This window comes from Pteropus medius, unplaced genomic scaffold (genome assembly GCF_902729225.1).
Source record: "Pteropus medius unplaced genomic scaffold, Ma_sr-lr_union100, whole genome shotgun sequence".
Lineage (NCBI taxonomy): Eukaryota > Metazoa > Chordata > Mammalia > Chiroptera > Pteropodidae > Pteropus > Pteropus medius.
This window is the reverse complement of record NW_024355522.1, coordinates 835,088-848,363: the sequence shown is the minus strand read 5'-3', so window position 1 is coordinate 848,363 and position 13,276 is coordinate 835,088. Positions and strand designations below refer to the sequence as shown.

Here is a 13,276-nt window from a genome sequence, read left to right as displayed (position 1 = left end):
CTTTAATGCAGTGGGCGGTCTCCTCTTGGTTTGTCTCTTCCGCCTGTGACGCTGCATTTCTTCCCACCCTGGTAACTGAGTTTTCTCCTCAACCGCAGCCCAGGCAGCCCCGTTAGCTGCTCTGAAGGAAGAAGCCGGCATGTCCCCAGTTGGTGGGAAGGGACCACCTCTGGGGGGCAAGGGCAAGACGCCTGACTTGTCCAATGTCGTCAATGCCTTCCTTCATTTGACTGAGGGCTCCAGAGATCTGGGGCTTGATGAGAGACATTTGGCGAGAGGTCTCTGAGCCCAGTGGCAGCTAGAGAAAGATGTTGAATTTGCTGGCTCGCTAGCCTTCTTGGCGGGGCTGGGGCCGTCGGCAGAGGGCCTGCCGACGCGCCCAGAGGGGCCAGGCTCTTCTGCTTTCACCGCCTGGCTGTAGGAGCCCCTACCCACCAAACGTGAGGAGGCGGGCGGAGGGGGCAGGGGAAGACCAGTTTCTCAGTGTCCTAAGCAGGCCGGCCGAGCCACTATGGCCTTCCCCTCCAACTCCAGCCCCAGGCCCCGCCCTGGTCCACGATGGGAAAGCAGCTGGATCGAGAGGGTGGGGACTCTCCTCTCCTGCTTGAGGTCCGACTCTTCAGTGGAAGTGGCCAAGCTTTGGCTAAAGGGAACGCTCAGTTCAAAGTTCTTAGAAAAGCTACTGAAAGTCAGTCCAGGGAGGGGGCAGAAGGCAGAGAGGAGGCAGGTCGGAGGGGGCGGTGGTCACATGCACTCAAGTTCTCAAAGAAGCACGTTTTGAATTGGGTTGCACTGCAGTGGCACGGTCTAGCCCTCAGGGGCCAAGGCTGTGGGCAGCTAGTGTTGATTTATGTTCTCTTTGTCCTATCTTAAATCTGTCTCCGCCACCAACTCAGCTCTTGGGTCACCCTGCCCTGTAACGGCAATAGCCAGTGGCAGAAAGGAAAGCCTCCCAAATACGGAGGGCTGGGGAAAAAGCAGCGACTCCCCCGTGGGCTTGTAGCGGTCACCTTATTCCAGTCACTGTTAGCCTCTCTGGGGACTCGGTTTTGCTTTTCTTAAGAGGAAGAATATCCTAGCAAGGGTGTTTGGTTTGGGTTTTTTTTTTTTCTTTTTGCTTTCCTAGATACTCTTAGTTGGTCGCTAAAATTCGTGGCAATAGGGTGGGTGAACGTTTGTGTGGTTGGCACACAAAGAAAGTGCTATAAACAAGCACAACTTCTCTGACAATTGGCCACATGGGGATCATCACAGATTTAAAGTTAGAACACAACACCATTCAAAACACACAGATGAGGGCCATGGCGGGGAGCGGAGCCTGAAAGTGGCAGGGGGCGGGGGAGGGGCGGGGAGAAGGGAGGCGAGCAGAGAGCCCAGAGTGGGGGACGAGGACGCGGGCACATCGTCAGTAGAGGGAATTCCCCAAGGCACTGCAGAGTTGGGACAGGCAGGAGGGAGCCGAGAAGGGGGCTAGGGCGGCTTCTGAGGCTTCACTGCGTGTGGAAATAGATGGGCTTGACCTTGCCGGACAGGATCTTGGGCACTTGCACAGAGATGATCTCTGCCATCATTTCCGGAAAGTCCACGCTCACCATGTGGGACTTGATCAGCAGGTCAAAGGTGAACTGGTGCAGCTCTCGTGCGATCTGTAGGGGGCGACAGGTGGCAGGGAATGGGAACCGGGGCTGCTGAGGGGCTGGCTTCGGGGCTGTGCACCTGCCTTTGATTTCCTCCCTCTTCCCTGGCCTCGGTCCTCTCACCGCGCGCGCGTGTGTGTGTGTGTGCGCGCGCGCACGAGACGGTCCCCAGGGAGTTCCCGACGGCTCTGCGCCATCGTGGGCTGTGACTCAGGGCCTGTACTGTCCCCTTCCCCAGGGTGGGGGGGGGCCTCACTCTGTCTCTCCCTCGGTCTCCCCCCTCCTTATGCAAACACGCGCACATGACTCGGGGAGAGGGGACAAACATCCACGTGTGTTTTGTCTGCCTGGAGAACTGTCTGCTCTGCGCCCCTGCCCTGAGTCTCGACTGCTGTGCTCTCAACTCCTCCGCCTCTTTTCAGTGTCCAGCTGGGACACTGTGACCTGTGCTCCTCTCGTCTCCACTGCGTTTTCTTCCTGGCCCACACTCAGAGCCAGCTGGGAAGGGGCGCAGCACCCAACAGGTGGTGCCAGACCCTAGGAGAACACGTTAGCGTCTGGCTGTATCGGGCCCGCCGTCCCCGACAAAGCGCCCTGCGCCATCTGCTTACAGGCTGCACGGAGTCCAGGAGCTTGGTCAGCTGGTAGAAGCGCCTCGAGCAGGACGTGGGGTTTTTTCTCTTGCACGCGATGATGCGGTCGAGTTCCTTGATGTAGTTCATTCGAAGTTCATCAAAGAACTTTTGATTTTTCAGCCCATCCACTGGAACTGATGCGGGTGAAGACAGAACGGGGAAGGGAGGCAGCCCGCGAAGGCGCATTAGACAAAGCACCACCATTTCTGACCACGACCTTGACCCCCAGTCCACAGGGAGGGAGGGTGGAGCTGGTTCCCTGCGGTTAAGCGTCTCTGCGGGGAAGGCTGGCGGGCCCAGGTTTGAAGGGCGCCGAGCAAGTAACACTGGCCGAGCCTTTCTCTCGTCTCCTCACGCACACATCCCTTAGGGCCTCTGTGCGGTTTCGGGCTCTGCACAGTGCAGCTGATTTGGACAAAACGCACGGCTCTGAGTATGACGGTCCGCCTTGCCTTTCACGCCCGGAGGCCGAGGCAGCACTGTGCTTACAGGGGACATTGAAGAACGGTTCCTCGGCTGCCAAGGGGACCCCGTCTGAGCTGCTTCTCGGCTTCCTCCTGCTGGCAGGAGAGGAAGCTCCTCCAGAGAGGCAGTCCCCTGTGCCCTACAGGAAACGTATGGTCCCTGCCGCTTTCCACGGTAGTAGCCTTCGAAAGTCCTGAGACCTGCCCCCTACTGGCCACCGGCCACCGAGAGACTGGGACGTGGGTGGGAACCTCACGGAGGTGGCCTTTAGCAAGGAAACTGGTCTCTAGCCATGAACATCGCGTTAGGAAAAAGTGAAGGTCAAGGAGAGGGACAGAAAGGTGGGGGAGCATGTCGGGAGCCCGCTGCTACCTGCTGATGACCCCCAGGGGAGAGGCGGCTCCCCACGAGCCCCGGGGCGCCCAGCCCGCACTCACTGATGCTGAACAGCAGCAGCGCCTTCATGCACAGGAACTCCTGTGGCGTGATCTGCAGCCACCCGAACTCTTGAGAGAGGTGCCTCATTCGGACGCACTGGCTGTACATCCGGGACTTGTGCATGCGGTACCTGGGGACACACGGAAGGAGGGAGAGGCGTGAGGCGCTTCTGAGCTGCCTCTGGTTCCGCCCCCCACCCCCAACAGGCTCGGCAAGAGCTTGCTGTTTCTCTTGGTGGCACGTCAGGGACAAGGAACAAGATTATTATTTTTCCAAAATGCTGACATCCTGATGATGCCTCATCTCCCCTGGCCAGCATGCAGGTCCCCGTGCCCCTCTTCTCTGAGAAAGGGACAGGAAGGCCTAATTTAGGCCCATGGACACAATGGGACCGGCGCACGGCCTCCCTGAGCAGCTCTAACATCCCGCTACAGCCGGAGCCAGAACTTGCCTTCCTGCCACCCCAACCTGGAGGCCTTCTGGTTGACAGGCCTTTGAGATCCACTCCCGAGGGACTGCCACTTCCCCCTGCCTGTTGCCTTGAATGCCATCTTCCACATGAGAAATTTAAATATTTCTTTAAAGACTCCCAGGGGAGGAGCTTCCCCGTTGTCACTTCGAAGTGAGCTCCGATGCTTATCCGATCATCCGGGAAGTGTCTCTTTATGCCCAAGCTACACGTCCCTTGCTGAGGAGAGCCGACTGCCTCACAGCTGGGGAGTTAGAAGCACGTGTGACCTGCTTTCATTACAGTGACTTGTGAACGGATCATCACGTTATCACCTGGAAATTATGTAGCTAAGTGGCCAAGGCTCAGACAGATTCATGGGGGAAAGCAACCTCTCTATTCCATGACAGGCCAGGGCAAGCTGCTGAGAGAAGGTACAGGGCGGAGGCAGGTGGGGAGAGGCGAGTGGGTCAGAGGTGAGGGGAACTGGGGCGCTCCGAGCGCGGGGGGGAAGGTGCCCTTGTGATGGCTTGCGCCACGCAACAGACGGCTCACCCGGTCATGCGGCCAGGGTCTACGTGTTCTCCGTACGGACGGGAGGAGGAAAGAAGCCTGAGACCCTGAGGAGGCTGGCATCCATTGGCTGCTTTTAAGTGGGCAAGCCCTGCCCTCCTCCTGGGAGCTGCAAATGTCTCGGGGACCGGAACCCCACGTGGCACTCAGTGGGCAGGCACCGGGGACATCAAAACAGAGTCCAACAGGAATGTCCCTACACACTGAAAAATGATTCCTCTGAAAATGTCGACAGCATCCCCGTCGAGAAACGCTGCTCGCGATGTCTCTAGAGACCCTGAGGGAGGCAGCGAAGGAAGCGAGGCTTACAGAATCGGCCGCCACCGGCTTCCTGGCGGAAAGCGACCTCGCTGTTCCATTCAAAGGTCTTGGGGTTCCGGGTGGGGAGGATGCTGCAGGTGCCCAGGGAGGTGACCCCATCACCGGAGGTGCGGGTGACAGGAACAGGAAGTGGTGTTTTTAAGGCCTGCCCCAGAAGATGGCAGCTTGGGAGATCTGGAAGCCACAAAGCGGGTTGTGCCAAAAGCCTGACGGTTATTCTTAGCTCCTGGCTATCGGGGCTGGCCGGCTGGGAGAGGGCAGCTGGGGACACTTATTTTCCCCCGCATGGCCCTGTCGCACTGAAACTACTGGCCTGGAGAATTTATTTTAAGGTTCTTCTTGGTTAGGGGGCCAGGGGGCAGACAAAGTCGATTCCTGCCCTGAGTGAAGGCATTCTCTGGGGCTGAGGCTGGCTCGAGGTCCTCGGGAAGATGTTTTGGCCAGCTCCATTCATAATGCCATCCGGGGACCGCGACAGCAGATACACAGAAGATTACCGCTACGAGGGACAGAGGGGGTCGGAAAGGGACTTCTCTTCCATTTGCTGCCCGTTACAGGCCAGACATTTCACAGTTCTATTTTATTAACAGATGAGGAAACTGAGGGTCATGGAAATTAAGGGTCTTGCCCAAAGATGACGACGTGGGAAATAACAGAACAGATTTTAGTTGAGAGAAGTCTGATTTCAAAATCTGAACCCTTGGCCAAATTCATGAAGGGTAAACACAGCCCGTGGCAGGGAGGCGGCTGGGCCAAAGGCAGCTGGCCACACACTGGCGGAGCTGCCGCTCCCGGCACTAAGCGCCAGGAGGTGGCGGACGAGCTGGGAGTTGCAGACGTACTGTGAATTCCGTCACCGACACGTACTGGCTGTGTGATCTTGGGCGAGTCGCTTTATCTTTGTTGAAGCTCATTTTCCTCATCCGTTAAAAAAGACGATTCGAAGGGGAAATCAGGTTATCATGAGGGCTCAAGGAGAAAGGGTTTAGAAAGTGTCTAGTGCAAGTCATACTCAACAAATGGTGACTGGCAGGAGCCCTTGCTGTAGCAAAGGGACCACAGGAACTTGAGCCGTCACAACGTCTCTGTGCCCAGGCCCCACGTGCCCGCCCGGTGTGAAAGGGAGGGACGTTAATTATGGGCTCTTAGATAAGACAAAGCTTATCTATCTAATAAGCCTATCTAAGGTCCAAATATCGGGCTTGGGCCCAACCTTTGTCACCGCCCACCAGTCGGCCACCTAGGGGTCGAATGGGTTCGCCACTGCTGTCACCATCATCAGCACCACGCACGTGTGGCCAGGACGCTACGTTTCTGTGAGTTCCGGGCCCATGAGCACTTACTCATTGAAAACCAGGTCAGGGGCGAAGTAGAGCATCCTGGAGTTGACATTGGTGAAGGACCGCCAGCCCATGGCGAACACCATCAGGCCCATCCAGGAGTACTGAATGACTGCCATCTGGTCATCCACGTGCAAGTTGCGGAAGCCTGCGGACGGGGAAGAGAAAGGGGTCGGACTGGGCGATGACGCGCTAGGTGGTGTGCGGGCCTCCGCTGGGCTGCGTCCCTCTGGCCTCCGGGTGGCCCCGGGAAGCCTGGGTGCTGGGGATCAGGGGGAGAACAAAGCACGTGGTGGAGATGATGTTCCCTGCGTCCCAACCTCACTGAGTTGCTCAAATGGGATGACAACGGAGGTGAATATATGTCCTATGATCATTCCCGTTCCGCGAGTCAGAGTAAGTCACAGAAAGGCTGAGGAACCTGCCCGAGATCGTGAGGTAGTCAGTCACTGGCAGACCAAGTCCCTAAGGCACACGGCCTTTCCGCGGATGCAGCGCAGTGACCATCGCTCCCACAGCAATGGCGCCTTTCACGTCGCAGAGCTCTTTTCCAGCTATTACCGTATTTGTCCCTTCTAACAACCCCGGCAACGGGGCGTTATTACGCACCGGCATAAGGTGAAATGCTCTTTTCCTCCCTAGCGCACGGCACAGTGCAAGTATCTGAGTAGGGAGATGAGAAATAGTAATTCAATGGACTAAGGACCCGCAGCTTTTTTTTTCCCCCTTTTTATAAAATGGGATGATTTCCAAACTATTTCCCGTAAGCTCGGAGAAGTGTATCCCAGATGTCACGGACTCAGGAGGGATACAGCTGTGTTCTAGAGGTTTCTAGAGCATCGCCTCAGAGCTCATCCCTCCCCCCGCCCAGCATCCCATGTCTCTTCTCCCCAGCAGGTACAGAATCAGCCGCAATTGTGCCTCGCTATCCCTCACTAGGAATGCTTCCCCGAATCCAGACGAAGCTGCTCACCTTCCTCTTGACCTCGCCTGACCCTAATAAGAAGCCTAGAGAGGAGGCAATGGGACACTTATTTTACCCACAAGGAACCTGAGGGCCAAAGAAGTTAACTGACGTCCCCGAGTTCATAAGTCTCTCTGTGCCCTCGCTGGACTAGCGTGCAGGCATTCCGATTCTCTTCTCCAGTGTTTCCCACTTTACGGCGGAAGGACGCCGCTCGAGAATGGCCAAAGCCATCAACCACATGCTCAGGCCTAAAGTCCGCACTGTCTAGACACTGTCCTGCCCAGCGGGTCCGCGGCCACCCGCACAGCCCCCTTCCTTCTTTTTGCATACCCTAAGCCTAGCAGGGACTGTAGAAACCCCCGTGTCACCACTGTGGTTGTGGTCTCAGCTCCCAGGCCTGTGCCTCCCGTCGTCGCTCTAGTGACATGCTGACGGACTAGCCAGAGCCTCAGACCCCATAGGGTCTCCCGCCCGAAGCGCTAGGACTGAATAAGCCTGGGACCGACTCTTTCCAGTAGGGGACAAAGTGCAGGGGCCAAGCATGACACGCCCAAGGACCTCTTGGGGCGAGGGCCTGGGAGCTGACGACCGGAATCTCTGGTGTGGGAGGCGAAGGGCAGCCAGGGAGTGTTCGCTGCGCCGCTGCCCGAGTGGCCTGCATCCCCGAAGGCGGCCCATCGTCCGCACTCATGCGGGGGCTTCGATGCGGGTCTGGCGGCGGCCGCAACTGATTTCAGTGGAAGTAGTGGCCGAGCACTGAAGCCTCACTCTAACGACCCGCCACGTACCGGGCACCTCCCGTGTTAGGTGCTCGATGCCGACAACGATTCACAAAGGAGGAAACAGAAGCACGTGTGCATGCAACTCACGGACAGCTAAGCGTCCGCAGCGCGTACGTCTGCTTGTAACATACCGTGTATACACATCTACTTGCCCACCCTCGATTAACAGTTACCATTTTAACATACACGGGGAGGGAAAAATAGAAACAAGAGAACAGGAAGTTGTTTTAGAGCTTATCACTTTAAGGTGCTATACTAGGCAATTTACATACATCCTCAGCATCGCACAAGGTTTACGACAGAACGTATCTGTATGGGTGCGTAGTGTCGTGCCTCGCACAGGACAGGAACTCAATCTGTTAAATGAGCGAATAAGTTGACCTAGTAGGTGATTGCAGATCATATAAACAGCAGTTCTTATGAACATGGTAATTGGCTTTTTGGAAACTCCTCTTTTAAGTGACTTCGGCTCAGAGGTTATCTCCTTGGGTGAATCGCTATCGGCCTGCAGACTCGTCCGTGCAAGGCATTGGGCTGAGGAAAGCCAGCGACCTCCCAGTCATACGATTTCTGTCAAAATGATCCGCACCGGGTGACCGTTCGGCCACCAAGTTAGAAATCAGGATGTGTGAAGCCACGTTCTGGCTCCGTTTGTTAAGTCAGGCAACCGTTCTGAGCCTTGTCATCGGAAATGGAAATTCTAGTCCGTATGACTCATGGGGTCGTCGTGAGGGTTAAGTGCAATGATATAGACGACAAGGCTCTGCACCCTGCACCGTGGGGCAATCTAGGTGTTTGGCAAACGGCTGGAAAGATGCAGCGGAATCTCTGTTACGAGACGTCCAGCTGAGCGGGCGATTAGAATTCAAACAACTTTCTGCTCCTTTTTCCTGGTTCCCTCCCCGTGTGAACCCTGTTTTGGCACAGTGCATACACGGCGAGGCCTTGGGCTTCCTTCCCAGTAATGTGACTGGCGAGGCAGCCTCCGGGAAGGTGTTAGGGATGGGCTGGTGGCTGTGGCTGGGCCTTATGAGTTGAAACGAGAAAATGGGCTTGACGACTATTATGCAATGTCCTCAGAGGCAGCTAGCTCGCATCATGATCCAAGTGGCCTTGGATGAGGCCTTGGCCTTTCCCCGTGAGCCCAGCGCTGCGGAGCCCCAGGAGTCCTGCACGGACCACGGGTGGAGTGTGATGGGGCGGGGATCTGAAATCAGAGGGGAACCCGGCCACGAGGGCCGGCCCTGCTCCTCTGACGTGGGCCTGCGGGCTGAGCATGCCGCTTCTCAAAGGTTCAGTGTCGTTTATCTGTAGGACAGGGGAAGAAACCCTACTTTATAGGGTTTTATGAGGCTCAAAGCAGGTCATACACGTGAAACTGCTCCGTTCACTAGAAACTTTGACTCCACTGGTTGCCGGTGCTTCAAAAGATTCTTTGATTCACCAGATTTGGGGATCTGGAGAACACTGAAAGAGCCTGTGCTTTATTGGTTTCCAAACCGTGCTCCCCAGAGGCCTGAGATTCTGCAAGGGACTCGTGGCTTCTCCAGGGGGAGCGAGGGAAAGGCGCTGGCTTGGAAGCAGCCAGTTCCGTTTGGACCTGAGTGTAACAAGTCTGAGAAATAAAAAGTTTGTCTGCTAAAGGAAGTTTGTGAATCCTTGAGTAGGGGATCTCTGGGTTCTAATATTTTAGTAACCACACGTGTTCAAACAAGAGACGGTCTGGGTAGGGGAGGAGTGAGTTAGCCGTCACTGGAGGTTATCCAGGCAGAAGCTAAGCAAAGATTTTGTATTTCTTTTACCATTATCAAATATTTCCTCCCACTACGATTCCTAAGGTATTTTAAAGAGCATTGAAGCAAAATCTGAAAACCGCCGATTGAGTCCAAACCTGTCTTCCACACATTAGAACGGGAAGGGATCACACAGAGAATGAGCAGAACGAAGACGAAAGCCCACGGTCCCGACCTGCGACCCCGTGAGGGTCCCACAGCCCGGCTGCCAAAGCCCAGACTGAAGACGGAGCCAGCCAGGCTCCTTGGCCCCTGGGGCGGCCCGCGTGCGCACGCGTGCAAGCGCATCGCAAGGTGCGCGAAGCGTACGTCCGCGTTAGCCGCGATGACGGGGAAACGTTCTCACCCTGTCTGTGAGTCGAACGTGGAAACAGGCTCGTCGTGTGCCAGCGTCAGGCATCTGGGACATGTTTGTGCCCCTCTACCCCTCGACAGCCCTGTCGCCTCCCTTACCCCCGTGCCCCCGCTTCCCTTTCGCCTACCAGGCAGGGCCTTGGCCCACTTGACCACGTGTACGAGCTGCCTTTCGCCCAGTTCGTTGAGGCTGGAGAGCAAGGCCGCGAAGGAGTCGGGCTGGTTGTTGTCATGTCCGGCACACACCACGCCGGGCTCGATGGCTTCCAGGACATTCAGGAAGATGGGCTGACACTCATAGCCTTCGATGTGCGACAGAGCCAGCTTCTGGGTTGGCTCCTCGGTGGGGCTCGTGGTGCTGGAAGGCTCCCCTTCCTCCTGCAGCTTCAGATTGCCGAGTTTCTTCAGCTTCCGGGCTGTTGGGGAGAAGGGGAAGCTTGGATATATTATCGGTGGCCAAAAACCCACAGCACAGCTACCCCGTGAGAAAGTGGTCTGCGCTAAGAAAGTCAGGATGCTCATTCTCCTCGGCCACAGCCTCCACCGCTTAAAGAGGAACGCTCAGTATAACACTGGTGCGACAAATGCTTCCCCATTCCAAATCTCTGCTGATCCGACACATCCGCATCTGGCTGTCTGTCCCATCCCCTTGTCACACAGAGCTAGTAGAGCCTCCGGTAGCCATACCTCAAACCTCCGATGACCTCAGCCATTAATATATTCATGAGTCATTCATTCACTCAACGGTTTCACTGGTAAGCCTTTTCTTCTGGGCGAGAAAAAAGGCCCAGGCCCTCACCCAGCCCAGCGGAGGAGAAGTAAATACCCACAGACAGCTCTAGAAAGTGTCAAAGCAGTGAATATTTCAACGGTGGGATTAACGAAAGCGTAAGATGATCGTCTCTGCACAGGTGGAGTCGGGAAACGATTTCTGGCAGCGCTGGACTTGGACCTTGAAGAAGGCGAGGACTTCCTCGGGCAGAGAAGGTGGAAAGCGATAAACGCGCTGAGGAGCATGTGCGGAAACCGACTGGGGCGGCTGCAGTGGGCACTGCCTGGGCGAGGAGAATGGCCACTTATGAGGCTGAAAACGAGTACGGGACCCGCCGGTAACAGGGTGTGTGTGTGTGTCTCATGTGAAGCTGTTTGGGTTTCATCCTACAGCGGACAGGCAAATATGGAATGTCTTCAATCAAGACAGTGACATACTTGTGTCTGTGTGTGGAACGTCTAGCACATTGCTAGGGAAAGATACCCGAGAGCAGACCTGTTGAAGAGCTAGACTTAGGTTTTGAGTCCCTAGGGTACCGACCAGTACAGTGACGTGGGGTTTAGTTTTCTCTCTCCCTGTCCCCATCTTTCCCCCTCCCTCTGTCTCTCTCCCCTTTCTGTCCGTCTCTCTACACACCCACACACTCTGATGGTTAACGCTCTCTGAAGTATGTCGTTGCGGATGGTCAAGCAGACACGAGATGCATGCTGGGTAAGAACTCGAGCATCGAGCATCGGATGGCAATGAGGTTTTTCAAACAGATTTGAATGTCCCGTCCCATCCTCACGCTACCAAATTCCATTATCGCACTTTGTGTTGAAGAAATGGAAACTGGCCGGGGCAGCGCCATCTCCCACCGAACACTGTGACACCGTGACACCATCCGACGCTGTCAGGCACCGCACCCATAGTGCGCGCGCACTGTAACGCACACGTTGATTTTCCTATTTTCCTTTTTTTGGAGGGGGGAAGCTGAAGGGCTGAAATCCCCAACAGTATCAAAGATATAATAGAATGTCCTTGCTTCTGATCTGTCTGTAAAATAGAAACCACGCTAGCAAGCAGCCACTAGAAACGATGACAGAAATAACATTATTTAAAACAACGATAATCCAAAACTCAGACCTTAAGAACCAACCCCCTCTGCTCGCACATACGATTTAGAGGCCCCGATGTTTACTTCCCTACCGTTTACATTGGCAGAAATATAAATAATTGAAAAAGTCATAACTCTGAGGGCCAGTCTAAGCAGATGCCCCAGGCAGACCATAAACCACTTTGCCTGTAATCCCTTTAAAATAGTAATAATAAATTTAAAAAGGTATAAAACAAAGGCTGAAGTGGATCACTCCATTTAAATGGACAAATGCAACAAAAGCTGCTGCTGCTCTGTTTCTGGAACTTTCAGGTATGAGAGAAGTGAGTCCTGCAGTGGAAACTCCAGGCAATGCGAGAATGGATCGCGAGTTCGGACCCACAGCTAGGGTACAGGAGAGAATGACGGTGCGGCTGCTGGCGCAAGGGGACCACAGAGAAGCGCTGAGAGTGAAACGACAAGGGAGCCTGGAAGGCCAGCCGGGAGCGCGACGGCCTTGTCCGGCAAACATTCCCGTGGGGCGCGGGCACAGGCAGTAACAAGGAGATATGTACACCCCCTGCCAACTCCCACGTCCCACCCAGAGAACAGGCTAGAAGGCAAGGTCCAGGCGAAGCTCCTCTCCTCCCGCAGCTGGAGGCCTGGTCCCCACGATATGCTGTCGTCTGGTGAACCCGCTGCTAACATGGGCTCTTAGAGGCAGCTCTGTAAACTGGTGGCGCCTACGGGATCTGCTCTCCTGGGACCATTGGTAGAGACAGAGCCCCTGTTCCCCATCACGGGCACTTTCTGGTCTCGAGGTCAGGAGTTGCCAGACCACGCAGTCCCCCTTGAAGCCTGGGAGTGGACGGCGATGTCATGAGCCCTGTGCCTGAAGGAGTGAAGAGAAATGACGATAACTATTTCAGGGCCTTCTGTGCACCTCACTTCCGGAAGACACTGCATCGTTTATGCCACAGAGATCTCAGGGGGTTAGGAATATCCTGCCCCCTGCACTTGTGCCAAGTGAGTAAACTGAGGCTAACACGGCTAGCAAGAAAGGGCACCTTAAGAACCTGAACCTGAACCTGGCCTGCTGACCACTAAGCTGTGATGTCCTTTCTACTGGATCCCGCTGCGCAAAGCCCTGACCCTTGCTCCTAGCCTTAATGGCAGAGTTGGGGAGTGCGGCTCCGGTTAGACCTTTCCTGCTTTCTGTCCTCGGCCTTTACTCCAAACTTTGGTCGCTAGCATCGAATCCAGAAGGGTAGAGGCAGGAGGCTGTGACGATACTCTCCTCGTGAGTCTGAAACAGAAACAGGTCCGGGGAGCGAGGACTGGCCTAGATGCTCACAGTGTAACGGAGCACGAAGGGTCCTTAAAACTCATCTCCTCTGGGGGGGGGCGGTCACAGATGCAGTACGCTTTCAGAGTCTACACAGGTAATACAGTGGTGTGAGTGTGTGTGAGTGTGTGTGCGTGTGCACGCGCACACACGCACACAGGAGAATGGTGGGCAGTCTTGTGAACTGGAGGGAATTCCTTCCTGCCCCTGCCGTGTGCGCATGCGTGCATGCACATGTACATACACTCCTAAAAGGCATTCATATAATATTTAAAATTTTTCCCTGAAACTCTTCCGTATCCCAAAATTGAATTCGGTCCTTAGCCACAAT

General features: G+C 55.4%; 1 protein-coding gene across 1 annotated transcript in view; it reads right to left on the bottom strand.

Annotated features, from left to right (window-relative positions):
* Positions 1–1,279: 1,279 nt before the first annotated feature.
* Positions 1,280–13,276, bottom strand: part of AR (androgen receptor) — a 146,602-nt gene continuing 134,605 nt past the window's right edge. The window contains 5 exon segments of the mRNA XM_039858720.1: positions 1,280–1,646; positions 2,249–2,406; positions 3,175–3,305; positions 5,861–6,005; positions 9,882–10,169. Coding sequence (XP_039714654.1) covers positions 1,491–1,646; positions 2,249–2,406; positions 3,175–3,305; positions 5,861–6,005; positions 9,882–10,169 — 878 coding nt within the window. The 3' untranslated portion in view covers positions 1,280–1,490.